This window comes from Eurosta solidaginis, chromosome 5 (genome assembly GCF_040869045.1).
Source record: "Eurosta solidaginis isolate ZX-2024a chromosome 5, ASM4086904v1, whole genome shotgun sequence".
NCBI classification, from domain to species: Eukaryota; Metazoa; Arthropoda; class Insecta; order Diptera; family Tephritidae; genus Eurosta; species Eurosta solidaginis.
In genome coordinates this window covers 140,416,202-140,431,157 of record NC_090323.1, presented here as the reverse complement: position 1 = coordinate 140,431,157, position 14,956 = coordinate 140,416,202, and the positions used below count along the sequence as shown (strand labels likewise).

General features: G+C 39.7%; 1 protein-coding gene across 1 annotated transcript in view; it reads right to left on the bottom strand.

Moving 5' to 3' along the window:
- Positions 1-11,669, bottom strand: part of MEP-1 — a 46,138-nt gene extending 34,469 nt beyond the window's left edge. The window contains exon 1 of the mRNA XM_067786952.1: positions 9,093-11,669. Within this exon, the coding sequence (XP_067643053.1) occupies positions 9,093-11,669 (2,577 nt within the window). The remainder of the gene's footprint in view (positions 1-9,092) is intronic.
- Between the last annotated feature and the right edge of the window lie 3,287 nt (positions 11,670-14,956).

Here is a 14,956-nt window from a genome sequence, read left to right as displayed (position 1 = left end):
GAGTCGAATAAAGTCTTTGGAAGGATTATGTATTGAGGAAAGAGTCCTTGTAATAATGAGTCACTAAATGAACTAAATAGAATGAGAAATAATAGTCAATTAAATAAAGACTAAAAACTTGAAAATAAAATAATTAAAAAAAAAATTTTAAGTTAAACGGTTTTATTGAAAAAACAATACTTACATGAAATAATAATAATACGAAAAGCTAGAAAATAATTAGGTAGGTCATAGGTACTAGTTATCACACTCCTTATCAATCTAGGGCGTTGATCAGACAATTAAATAAAAGCGTTGGACGCGTAATATTTCTATTGATAGTCATAAGTAAAACCAACTGAACCTTAATCGGGTTATGGTACGCCTCACATTTTTAGAAATTTCACGCGCCCAACGCTTTTATTTAATTGTCTGATCAACGCCCTAGATTGATAAGGAGTGTGATGACTAGTATCTAGGACCTACCTAATTATTTTCTAGCTTTTCGTATTATTATTATTTCATTTAAGTATTGTTTTCAATAAAACCGTTTAACTAAAAAAATTTTTTTAATACAAATTTTTTTTTATTATTTCAGAATTCGTTTAAGAGGTATGGTCCCTTCGGCAAAGTTTCTTATTTTGATCCCTAGAATACTATTTTCACAGAGCAATGAGCGATTTTTAAATCGACCCGCCCTAATCTACATCCCCCTGTCACTTGTTGTCCCAGTGGATACTTCCCTGACATCAGCGCACTACTCACTGACGAAAAACGCATTATCTTAGGCGATTTCAATGCCCATCACGATTTATGGCATGATCTGATGAACTGATCTGAACTGATCTCTCCAGTTTTTTCTCGCGAAACCTGGCATTATCACCGACTAAATCCTCCGCGACCTTATTTACAACATGGACGTCCCAAATGTCGACCATTTTGAACATCCACGTCGATGGCACTACGCTACCGACTGTCCTACACCCCAAAATCTTGGGTGTGACGTTTGATCAGGATCTACATTTTGGTGAGCATGCAGCCGCAATTGTACCGAAAATCCAGAGCCGTAATAAAATCCTCAAATCCCTTGCACTGGGAAAAGGCAAAGAAACGCTCATTACTACATACAAAGCAATTGGCCAGCCGATTGCATGCTACGCGCCCCTATATGGTTGCCAAGCCTAAAAATTACCCACTGGAATAAGCTACAGGCCTGCCAAAATACCGCTCTCAGAACCGCCACGGGCTGTATTCTTAAGTCCCCAGAACACCATCTACATAATGAGGCGAGAATAATCCCCATCAGGGAGAGAAATGAGATGCTAACCAAACAGTTCCTGTTGAATACCCAGAAACCTGGGCATCCCAACAGACATCTGATTGATGAGCCAACGCCGCATAGGGACTTAAGGAGTCATCTCCCGTAAGCATTTTGAGGAAATACGGCACCTGAGATCCCAGCCGTATGAAGCAAAAAAAAAACACAAGCAGGTCCTTGGTGAACTCCACAAACAGGCGTCGGACCTTTATGCTAGGAATTGCCCGGTGAATCCAGTACTCAAAAAACAGTACCCAAAACTTGCGGAAGAGGAACGCATACTCCCCAGGGAAACGCTAGTCACTCTGGCTCAACTTCGTTCTGGATACTGTAACAGGTTAAACTCTTACATATCCAGAATCAAGCCCGACATACAAAATGTATGCCCGCTTGCAATGTGTCCCCACATGACATCAACCATCTCTTTAATTGTAATGTGGAACCAACGCCTCTAACACCCCTTTCATTATGGTCCAACCCTGTTGAAACAGCAAGTTTCCTTGGACTCCCGTTAGAGGATATTGATGACAATTTATGATCGGTCGCAGCTATTAGGTGGGGCGAAGCATTGCTACAACAACAACAACAACATCTATGGCATTCAAACTTGCAGGCGGACAGCAGGGGTGAGATGTTGGCGGATCAAATAGAAGAAACGACGTTCTGCACGATAAACGGAGACGCCCCACTCGTATGTTAGGAAGCTGTGACAGTTCTCCAGATATCTCAATCGTGAGGGCATGACTCGTAAACTGCGTTAACTGGCAGCCGATGGTAACGTTGGCATCCGACCACCTTCTCATACTCCTTTCGCTTCAGCGATATACCGATTTCATCACTAGTAAAAAAGGCATTTTCATCAATTTTAAAAAAGGAAAGTGGGAAGATTACAAAACTTATACTGACAATCGTTTTGCTGCCCTCCCTATCCCGACTGATGCCCGTCAAAGGGAGCGTGCTTTCCGCAAGGTCATTGAGTCCGATTCGGCTCGTTTTATTCCTGCTGGAAGAAGCCTGGAAATCTGGACTTTCCAGCGAAGCCGCTTATAAGACAGCACGACCCCGGCGACCTCCAAATAAGGGACATAAACCAACGCATCAGACAGCTTGTGGATTAACACAAGCGGGTGAAATTGGAGGAGCATTTAAAAAGCTGTAGCATTCCACAGATCACAAAGCTAGACGACCCACCAAAGTGCCTCATGAAAGTAGCGTTTGGGGCGGGATGGCCTAGAAGGTTTAATGTGCGATTACAAAATCATTTAGAGGCAAAGGCGTTTCCATTATGTCACATAACTGATAAAGCAGTGTGTGGCAGGTCCCCTATTAATATCACCGGCAAAGAAGTTGAAGGTGCCATCGACCATACTAAACAATCCAAAGCAGTAGGCACATACAGTACAGCCATGCCGATGCTTAAAAAAATTGGCAAAGAGGGATTCAAATTTCTAGCACATGTCTTCAACTTGTATCTGTCCACCTTCGCCATCCCCGAAAAATGGAAAATGGCAAGGGTGTTACCGCTAACGTAGGATAACCTTATCATCCGATATCACTCATATCGCCAGTAGCCAAAATCGCTTTATGAAAAAAATTTACCGCACGTGGCGCTGAGTCGAAAAAAGTCCTTGGAAGGATTATGTATTGAGGAGTTAGATTGTAACAATTTGTCTGGTAAGAGTCCTTGTAATAATGACTAAATTATCTAAATAGAAACTAAATAAAATAATTAAATTTTTTTAATTTTGAGTTAAACGATTTTATTGAAAACAATACTTACATTAATTAATAATAATACTAAAAGCTAGAATATAATTAAGTAGGTCCTAGGCACTCCTCATCAATCTAGGGCGTTGATCAGACAAATAAATAAAAGCGTTAATAGTCAACCTCTCATATCTTTACAAATTATATTTTCATATATGTAAAAGATGACTACTAGGACCTACCTAATTAATTTCTAGCTTTTAATATTACTTAGTGTAAGTACTGTTTTCAATAAAATCGATTAACTCAAAATTAAAAAAAAAAATTTTTTTAATTATTATTTTTTAGTTTTTATTTAGCTGCCCATAATTTCTCATTCTATTTAGATCATTTAGTCATTATTACAAGGACTCTTTTCAGACAAATTGTTACAACCTAACTCCTCAATACATAATCCTTCCAAGGACTTTACTCGACTCAGTGACACGTGCAGTAGATTTTTTTCATAAAGCGATTTCTATTTCTGTATGTAATATGTGTTCCAAATATGAGCCACAACGGACCAAAAATACGATTTTTTTAAATATATCGATCAATGCGCCACCTAGCGGAGTTTCTTTTTCTTTTTATTGCATTGTCATCCAGTTCTGAACTATATTCCAAGTTTCAAGCTTGTAGCTTATCGGGAAGTTACTTAAATTTCAATTACAAAATTCGTAAACAACGCTACACAGGGCCAAGCTAAATAAATCCGTTTATTAAACAACTATGTATCTCCCTGATCTTTCCGGCGACCTTATTTACAACATGGACATGGAAAATGTCGACCATATTTGACATCCGCGTTGATGGCATTACACTACAGACTGTCTTACACCCAAAAATTTTGGGTGTGACGTTCGATCAGGATCTACATTTAGGTAGCACGCAACCGCAATTGCACCTAAAATCCAGTGCCGTAATAAAATCTTCAGATCTCTTGCCGGAGCACTTCGGGTAAAGATAAAGAGACGCTCATTACCAATTACAAAGCAATTGGCCGGTCGTTTGCATGCTACGTGTCCCCGATATGGTCGCTGAGCCTAAAGGTTACTCACTGGAAGAAAATACAGACCTATCAAAACAACGCTCTCAGGACCGCCCCTGGCTGTCTTATGTCCCCAGATTCACAATGTATGTCCTGCTTGCAACGTTTCCCCACATGACACCGCCCATCTTTTCAATTGCACTGATGAACCAACGCCTCTAATACCACTCTCTCTCTGGTCAACCCCTGCTAAAACTGCAGTTTTCCGTGAACTCCCGTTAGGTGATATTGATGGCAATTTGTGAGAAGTCGAACTTTTTAGATAGGGCGAAGCACTGCTACAACAACAACCAAACTTAAAATCCCTATCAAAAACCAGGGGTTAGGGGGCTTAGAATATACCCACGGCAGGTATGGTTGTCGTAAAACGCAACTAAAAAATCCAAATGATTGAAGGGATTGTGCAGCACAACCATTTTAAGGGATTGCCAGCGCAATTTATAACTCCTCCAACCCAATTATTAACCTCACCAACCGAGGCTCTGGCGAACCCAAGCTCCTCATGGAAATAGGGGGTGGGGGAAGAATGGCCTAGAAAATTCAATATGATCATATTAAATCGTTCACGAGATCGTCGGGCTTGTACCTTACCGGTGCTTGATACCGGACGTGCCGCATCTATATCCGGTAAAGGACCATCAACATCGATAGCACTCCCCAAAACCTTCGGGAGTGTCTTTATCGCTACAACAACAACAAAAACTAGGACTTATGTTATAAAATAACTCCGTCCTTTTAGCAAATATTAGAAGCTTTCTAGGAGCTAGCTACTTTCTGCTTCTTATTGTGATCGTTGTGTCACTTATAATATATGGTGGATTAGCCTGACGGGCGCACGGCACAACCTACATCTAGTATCCGTGACGAGTCATAATTTAAAAGCATGTGACGCCAGAAGGTAGTACCAAGTAGAGATATAAGCCGCCGCCGCCTATTTTTGTGGTTTTTCGCACGCCGCCGCCGAATGTCAAAAATATTGGTGCGGCGACGGCGTCCGGCGCGTTACTGTTGTGTTTTTGTTGTTATTACTATATTTTCTAATCGTTTAAGACTGTTTAGGCCATTTATTGTTCATGTCGAAAATTGGTCGGATATGGTCGAAAGTGGTATCAACGGATGCGCATCACTGCCAGTTATAAGAAACTAATTGCGAAATTTAACTCTTTCTAACTGTTTCAAAGTGATTAAAAAAAAAGGCGCTTTCGATGTCAGCTTAACACGGACTTTGCATCACCCACTTCACCAAGTTATTAAAAAAAAACACTAACAGAAAAGTTATAAAATAAAACTAGCAGACCCGGCAGAAGTTGTTCTGCCCTAAATTTGTATATCTGCATACATTTTAATAAGCTTTTTCCGTCTAACTCACCCTCGCCCCTCTACACTTTTTCCTAATCTTTGTATTCACTCCTCCCTCCGTATTTTTCGCTTCATCTATCTCCATCTTCGTCTCATTCTATCTCTTTCTCAGTTTCCTTCTCCTTCTCTCTTTGCTCTTCTCTCAAGTTTTTCTCAATCTTCTTCATATCTTATTGCCAGTCCCAGAGGGTGGTATGTATTTTGTTCCAGTCCCATTCCGAGTCTCAGTCCCAGTCCCACTCCGAGTCTCAGTCTCAGTCCCAGTCCTAATCCCAGTCCCAGTCCGTCTCTGGTCTACTTCCCGGAAAAAAGCATCGGAAATACTAATATAGGCAAATTTATATACCAAATTCAGGCAAATCGAATAGGACATATGTAAATAGCTATGTAGGTATTATTAATTCATGTCTTTATTTCGGCTTCGCATGCATATTTATCAGTTTTGCCAGTTTATCGAATATCACAATGAAAATTACTTAAAAGCTCCCAGCAAAAGCTTTCATTTGATATCCATATTGTATAAACATATTCTAGGGGTGCCCGGGTCCACGTTTTGGCCTATATCTCGAGACCCTAGTCACCAATAGGTATGAAAACTACCCTGTACTAAAGCACTCATCAACAGCTTCCATTTGATATCCATATCGTAAAAACACATTCTAGGGGCGCCCGGGTCCACGATCTGGCCTATATCTCGAGACCTAGTCACCGATAGGTATGAAAAATACCCTGTACTAAAGCACTCAACAGCTTTCATTTGATATCCATATTGTATAAACACATTCTAGGGGTGCCCGGGTCCACGTTTTGGCCTATATCTCGGGACCCTAGTCACCAATAGGTATGAAAACTACCCTGTACTAAAGCACTCATCAGCAGCTTTCATTTGATATCCATATTGTATAAACACATTCTAGGGGAGCCCGGGTCCACTTTTTGTCCTATTTCTCGAGACCCTAGTCACCAATATGTATCCTGGTCCACTTCCCGGAAGAAAAATTATCCGACATTTTATTCTAGATATAACGCTACCTACATACCAAATTTCAGGCAAATCGAGCCATATATACGACAGTTTAGAATAAATCGGTCCCTGGTCCACTTCCCGAAAAAAAAACTTTTCACAAACACTCTCCGGGTTCCTATTAAGTTATCCTAAAAATTTCATGGCAATCTTTCTATCCGTTCTCGAGTTATGGAGTGACAATCAAAATGTACACTTCTTTTTATATATATATATATAGAAGATAGATTATATGCTCACTTTGCATATTTTTTTCAAAAAAGTTGTTAAAAAAAGCAACTTACCCAAAAAAGGTGCCGATTTTTTTTTAAATTTTATATTGCGATTGGCTGAAAGAATAAGCGAAATCAGTGATGCAAAATCCTTTAGTAGGTTCTAGGGGCATAAACACTCCTTTGAAATGATTCTTACGTCATACTTAAGTTGAGGATATATGTACGTATGAGAAGAGTTTGAAAAATCACTTGGGCTTACATTCAAACATCTGTTGTTTATTTGCGAAAGTATTCAATGCTAATTTAGATTTTTACACTTCATCCTTCAACACCCAAGCATCCCGATTTGACATTTCCTAAAGTTGGCGGCCCTATCCAAAACTAGTCCCTTGGAGTGAATCACATTGATTATAGCCTATCAACCAAGTTTAAATATCACCTACACGTTACGGCCCCTTTTACAAATGTGAATACGTAGGCACATATATTTACCAGGTGAGGCTTTGTCCTTCGCAAGAACACTCAAAGTGGTGAAGCAAAAGCTTTCCCAAGACAGTCCAACGAATGGCCGTGTGTGCTACTAACCTAACATAGTGGACAGTCGAACTAGTCTGAAAACTGAAGCTACGCTGTCATCCATAATGAGCTCTTATATCATAAGGCCGGAAAACAGCAGTTGACATCTTTCAACTTAAAATCGGTCGTTCTAAAATATCGGTTTGATTTAACGAAGACTATTGAAATCAATCACAAACGTCTGCAAACTTTGGTCTACATTTTAAAAATTTTATCCAGGGTCCTTGTAAAATTTTAATTATGTAGATGCGCCGAGGATTATATGATTTTCACCCATGAGTTACGCAATTACATCCAGCCGAATAGTCACTCCCTAACGTTTCAAGGTGTGTCTCTGGCGTAGCTCGGTAGCATAGCGCGACAAAAGTCTTCGGAGCTACACCTAGAGCTTCTGGGAAAGTGGCGTCGATGAAGATATGAGTTCGAAGTCGCAGTACTATAGCTTCTGTGTGAGGGTCAGGAGGCGTGGTAGCGACTGGTGGTCGGGATTGCTACTGTTCGCATATCGGGAATTGCAGCTCTTAAAAACATCTGAAAAAACTGGAGGCGCCCTGTGCCACGAGCGTCATGAGTATTAATAGACTATTAATAGCAACCGTAAGTCGCATTTGTGCGTGACCGCCAAGTAGCCATAAATGATTGAAAGAAATTGTGTTCGCGACGAATATTAGGAGTTAACCCCAGATGAAATTACGCTTTGCATGAGATATGCAGACAAAAGTGTGACCATTTTATGTATCTCTATTTCTTTTCAGCAGACGCAGCAGTACCAATTCCAAAGACTGTGGTTAGGTTCGACGCCTCTCTGGAGTAAGTGAATGAGGGACAATCCCTCCGCAAGGAGCTACTCCTGAAAATTTTTGTACGATCTGGGAGATTTTGAGGCAAACACCCTTTCTTTCCGAAATGGCCAAAACGTTAATTTCCTTAAATACATACAAACAAAACCCTTCCTAAATATTATTTTTTTTAAATAGAAAAATCAAGCTTTTTCAAGTAAGAACACCGGCGTACGCCGCCGCCGAAAAAGTGATCGGCGTAAACCTCTAGTACCAAGTCAGAATACCCATCGTGAGCCTGCTAAAGTTCTCTCTTTTTAGTTATAAGAATAACTTTGTTTAAGGTCGTAAGATCTGCACGTGATGTTCAACATTTTGCAGTCTTGCGCTTGGTTATACGGCGGGTCTATATTGGGACAGGAAGAGCCCATCGAAGCGCAGGTAGTCTGTTCGCCCAATATTCGATGACGCTATACCAAGGATGCATCGGAACGTTAAGTTTCACGTTAGTCAAAATTTCAATTGTTTCCGTTGAAACACTTGCTAAAGGTATTGTTAAAGCAAGTTATCAAAATAAGTTTCATTTCGCTTTTAACGGAAACGGAAAACCATAGCACGCGCTCGGTCGTGTGTGAGTGAAGTTAACGTTAAAGGCGAGCATCTCATAACGTTTATAGCGTTAACGAACTCATTTCCTTAAGTTAATTTTGGTTTTTAACGAAGCATTGTGGTCGAACCACAACGTATGCTATGGAAGAATGCAATCCCCCATTGGCAAGAGGTAGCAAAAACAAGTGGCTGGTGCGATTTGTTAGATCGCCCAAATATGTTTAAACGGATATTCCTTCTGCCTGCCAATGTAAAATTGTATTACGCACCAAAAAAAAAATATTTTTTAGTATCATATAGTGTAATTGCTTTGAGCGGTCGGGTGGGGACTACATTTCGCATGAAAATTAAAGGGATGTATGAAAACAGATGTGTCTTCTTTCTTTCTTTTTTTAAACTTGTTTATATGTTAATTTTACATAATAAAGATTTTGCTTACCTGATATGCAGTTGCAGTGCCCACAAGGCCGTGACGAGGTTTGATACGCGGTATTTTGGCAGGAGCTTCCCAATCAGCCGGAGGAGCCAAATTTATTTCAGGTCTGAATTTTTTCGCACAAACTGGTTGATGGCGTGCCAATTTCGCTTTGCCATTATCCTCAAATCCACAATTTGGACATTGATGATACGGCAAGGGTTTAATGAGACGCGCTTTTATGTTATGTATCGCTTCCATATGATAAACTATTTCGGTGGCGTTACGTATCTCAAAAGCGCAGAAGTTACATTTGTATAATGGTCCATTCATATGTGGAGTCTCGTAATGATTGGCCATGGAGAGAGCAGACTCCGATTTGAAATTACAAAATTCACATCGTTTCATTGTAAATTTGAAAGGTGCGTTCTTCTTACGCGATGCTTCTAAATTGGCAGTTAGCGCTGTTATAGCACGTTCAAATTCGTTCAAATTCCTGCCAAGACATTTCCGCATTTTGCGCTTTTGCAAACGTATTAAATCAGATTGAACGAATTCCTGCACGAGACCCACACCAATGTCCATAAAGAATTTACCTAAGGGACTTTCGAAGTAGTTCTCTTGACCGGGCTTAGCGGCAACTACGGCACTTTGTGCTACCGTGCTAGGTGATTGAACAAGTGACGCCGCCGGTTTAATAGCTCCTTTAAGTGCAGACATATCATCATCAACTTCTTTGATTAAAACCTTAGTACGTACTCCACCAGATTCAGAGTCATCATCTTCGTCATAATCTTCATCTGATTCTTCTGACCACGATTCATCAGCATCGTCGCCGCCTCGCCTCCGCTTTTTTTTCTTATTGACTTTTTCATCTTTATCTGCCTTATTTTGCTCCGTCATCATATCAAATTCGTCTGGCTTATCTACCTCAGCGAGATCTTCTTTGGTCAACTTATATTTATCTTCAATCTCTTTAACAATATCTTTTAGATTGTCCGACGGCGGCTTCTCGTAGATATATGGGACAATGAACGAAGGCGCTTCTAGGACAAACATATCATCTGTAAGACCAGGTAGCAAATTTGATGAATTTGAGGTGCTTAGTCCTGGGAATGGTGTGGAATTGGAAATGCCTGGGCCTGTGCTTGACCCAACGGCTGGACTCATTACAGGAACGAGCTTCGGCGGACCTCCTGATGCTGCAACACTAGCTGCTGGCGTAATATTTATAGGATAAACATTGGCTTCAGCTACTTTCTTAGCAGCGGCAACAACTGCGACAGTAGCAGCTACAGTTTCAGGCGGCATAAGGGATCGTGCATCTTTAATAGATATTTGAGCACTACTACTGGAACCTGGGCCCACGCTACGCTGACGTTTATTTGGAGGTTGCGAATCATCCGAATGTTGTGGCGAATCCATTGTCACATTTTTTCGCTTACTTAGATCATTTGCTGGTGATGGTGCGTCGTCCTCAATTACCACACAATCGTCATCATCGTCATCTATAATTTGTGCCTCGTTAGATGATTTTCGTTTTGCCGAAGAGGTATTTGCTTCTGTGTCTGAATCTGACGCTATAACCACAGCTCCATCGGAGTCGCTGCACCTCGATTGAGTTTTCCGCACCGGCTTATTGTTTTTAGAATCAACCGTTGTTTTTTTAACTGTATCTTGATCAGAAACTGCTTGTACTTCATCATCAGAATCATCACCCAGGTCTACAAAGCCGCCTCTCGCTTCATTTTTCGGAACGCCATTTGACTTCTTTGATTTTACCTCATTAACAATCGAAAGCGGATCATTGGAAGTATCCATGGGATCGTGGGGGTCAGCGCTTCTGTTCTTATCAGCAGTATCATCTATTTGATTAGGCTTGCATTTGATTACTTTTTCATCTGGACTTATAACGTCCGCACCCTCAATTTCACTTACACTGTCAGTGTTGCTGCTAACTGTAGCTGGCCTTTCCAGACTTTCACTGGGTGCATTACTACTATCTTTGGGGTCACCCGCTTCCACTGGAGTACTTCTTGACTTTTCAGATTCCTCGACATCTCTACCTCCTTCTCCATCACTTTCACCACCTGCTGATTTGTCGGTGCATGTATTCGAATTTTGTAGTTCGTCATTGCTAATACCTGTCGAATTTTCTTTCAAATTTACAATGGGCGCCGTTGAATTAGGCAAAATGTCATTGCCAGTTTCCTCATTGGATTGTTCTCTATTCTCATTGGAATTACCATCCTCCTCGCAAGTTGACATTTTACTGTCTTCACCACCAACATTTACTCCATGACCATTTTCTGTATTTGATGATGCAGTCATTTGAGAATCATCTTCTTCTGTTTCAGCACCATCAACATCCATTCGTTCGTCATGAGTATCAATATTTGATACTCTGCTATTAATGTCTTTATTTAAACCATTCTGTTGATCTTTCAATGGTGGTAGATCACTGGAGACGACGGCTCCCCCCGAGGCACTATCCTCAGTGTAATTACCACTAGCGGGTGCTGGATGCCCATCCGAAATGGGAAGTAATGAGGAAACAGGTTGCGTAGTTGCCTCTGGCATTATACCATCGACTTCAGTCATTTGCTTTTGCACAGCGATTAGCTTCTTCTAATCAATATAACTGAAAAAAGGGAAGTATATTTAAATTTAAACTTAGAAAAGAAGTAATCTAGAGATAGTTAGAAAACAGATGTGTCAATCTAATTTCAGAGTTACTCTTTTTTAATAGAAAATAAATTCACTAAATTTCAAATTTAAAACGTTTTGTCCTTTTAAAAAATTAGAATACGGAATTTGTGATCAGAAAATATTACGTAGATGCCGAGTAAAGGTACAGATCGGTATGGTGGTCCTGTATTCAAGGCCCGGGAAAAGCAATATCAAAATTTTTAGAAAGAAGTATCGGCAGTAATTTGGCAAACACTCAGATTATATTAAAGACATGAAAATCTCAGCAAAAATTCATCTGTTTGCATATTCCGTTTGGAGTGGGCATAAAACATAAACATAGGTCCCGTTCCGCCAATTTGGAGGAAAAATTAAAAGTCGCAAATTGAAAGACAAGTTTTGCCTAAATCTCCTCGGCGGAATAACGCACCTTGTACTTATTATTCTTTTAGTTGTCTAAAATTTTTAATTTATAAAATATTTTTAAGTTAATAAACACACCGGTTAACAATTCGTAAAACACATGTGCCGCTGCATGACCAGTTCATATCCCCCTAGGGGACTCAAGGAGATTGATACCTTACACATCCCAATTGTCAACCTCACCAACGCGAAACGAATCCTGTTACAAATATGCATGTATCATAAACATATTTAGAGGTTTCAATGTGGTCATATTAATCGTTATCGAGTAGGGCTAGTACCTTAATGGTGCTTGTTACCGGAACGTACGGGATCTATATCCGGCAAAGGACCATCAACATCGATAACACTATAAAACCTTCAAAGTTACCAATTATCAAAGAGACAATTGTATATGGGGAATCTAGTTATTTAATTAAAGATTAACGCCTACCACACTGAAGTTCCTGGATTCCATCCCCGGGAAAAGCAACATTAATGGTTTTCCATGCGGCAATGATTTGGCAAACACTCCGAGTAGTTATATTTCTGCCATGGAAAGCTTCTCAGTGAAAACTGATCTACCTTGCAGATGCCGTTCGGCGCCGGCGTAAAACTTGTAGGTCCCGTCAAGATAATTTGTAGAAAAAAATGAAAAAGAGCACTACGCAAATTGGAAGAGAAGCTCGGCCTAAAATATCTTCGGAGGTTATCGCGCCTTGTATTTATTTATTTATATTTAAGTATGAAAGTGAAGATAGTCTCGTTATATATGTAAACTAGGTCTTAGTTCTGAGGTTGGTTTTTATTACAATTTAATTACTTTTATTTGAGATTAAATTTGAGTTTTTTGCTCGTTTGTAGTTTTGGTAACTATTCAGTTTATGGTACCAACGGAAATTTGCGCCTTATTTTCGAGTGAAGTTTTTACGCCTACATTAAGATTCCGAAAGTGGAAGTTAACTTTTTTTAACCGTTTAAAATTTAACCGCGAACCGTTTCTTCAGGAAGATTTTGTTTCCGAACATTTAGATTCTTTTAAGCGCACAAATCACTCCCCTTGTGATATTTAGTTTATTAATACGAGGGTTGCTATTTATATTTTGAGCCTAATAATGAAAAGACATTAATTTATTATCGAAAATGGCTTTATTGTTTTTCGAAGTATTCTCCATGATAATCAATACACTTTTGCATGCGTTCAAACGAATTTTCATAGCACTTTTTCCACTCCGATTGAGGTATCTCCAAAACATGGTTTTAGAATGCATCAACGGCTTTTCAGGCGCCGAAAAACGTTGGCCACGCAATTTATTCTTGATTTGCGGAAATAAAAAGAAGTCATTTGGCGCCAAATCAGGGCTGTATGGAGGGTGACTCATTAATTCGACGTTTTGACCAGTCAAATAGACGGTTCTTTCAGCTGATGTGTGAGAGCTGGCATTGTCATGATGAAGAATGATCCTTCGTTGCCGCTTCTTCTTCCGTATTTCACCAAGCACTACTGGCAAACAAATGGTTGTGTACCATTCGGAATTCACCGTTCTTCGTTGCTCTAATGGCACGGTAGCCACATGTACAGATTTGGCTCATCTTGGAAGACCCATACAGTGGATTGCTGTTTTGTTTCGGGCTCATACGCATATATCCAAGATTCGCCACCTGTGTAGATGTTATATACAGCTTTTGATGTACCGCGATTGTATTCTTTGAGGATTTCTTTGCACCAATTGACACGAGCATCTTTTTGAGCTTTTGTTAAATTATGCGGGATCCAACACGAACAAATTTTTTTCACACCTAAATGTTCATGCAACATCTTATTGATGCTCGTTATACTAATGCCCAGGGATGCCTCAATCTCACGATAAGTCGTATGATGATCTTGCAATATAAGTTCGTGCACAGCGTCAATATTTTGTTGCACAACAAAAATATTTTGGAGACATTGTCGACTTTCGTCCCTGAGCGAACGGCGGCCACGATGGAATTCGTTAGACCAGCGTGTCACAGTGGCAAAGGATGGGGCTTCAGCACCAAAAGTGGAAGTAAGTTGTTCAAAACACTCCCGTCTTGATAATCCACGTCGAAAGTCGTAAAAAATCATCGCACGAAAATTTTCACGAGTTAAATTTCATTTTTTCGCCGAGATACTATTTTTAAGTTACTGTAAACAACACAAGTTGTGCTCAAATGTCAAAATTTTCTGAAGAAGGTTATGCTTAAAAACGTCAAACTTTCAATTGAAAACGCCAGATAGCGCCGGCAAACAATTAGTGTTGCCAACAATGATGACATGATATGAAACTTCTCGCTCTCTGAGAGCGCGTGAAAATGTGCATTTTTTATAACATTGACCATAGATGCCATCATCCTCAAAATCAAATTTGGGCATTTCGGAATAACTTTGGGGTATTTTACATGGTAAAGGTTTAATTTATGATTTTCACCGAAAACTTACTCAAGATTGTCAAATGGGATATAAAAAAACTCCAATTTTTTCAGGATCACAAATACAAAAAAAAGCTTATTTTACCCGTTAAAAATTTTTCCGTGACAACACGTGAAATTTAATTTTTTGATAGCTAAGATAAAATGTACTTATCTCTTTTCGTGCGTTAATATAACAGCTCATTTAATTTTGTTATTTATTGTACCTTTTTTACAAATTTTTGATCCGCTTATGGAGTTGAATACACTTGAAATGAAAAATAATGAATACGCACCGATTTTCTTGGAATTTTTTTTGCGCGGTTTACGCAACTCTGATCTTCAAGACCCATTCTTGGAAACGAATG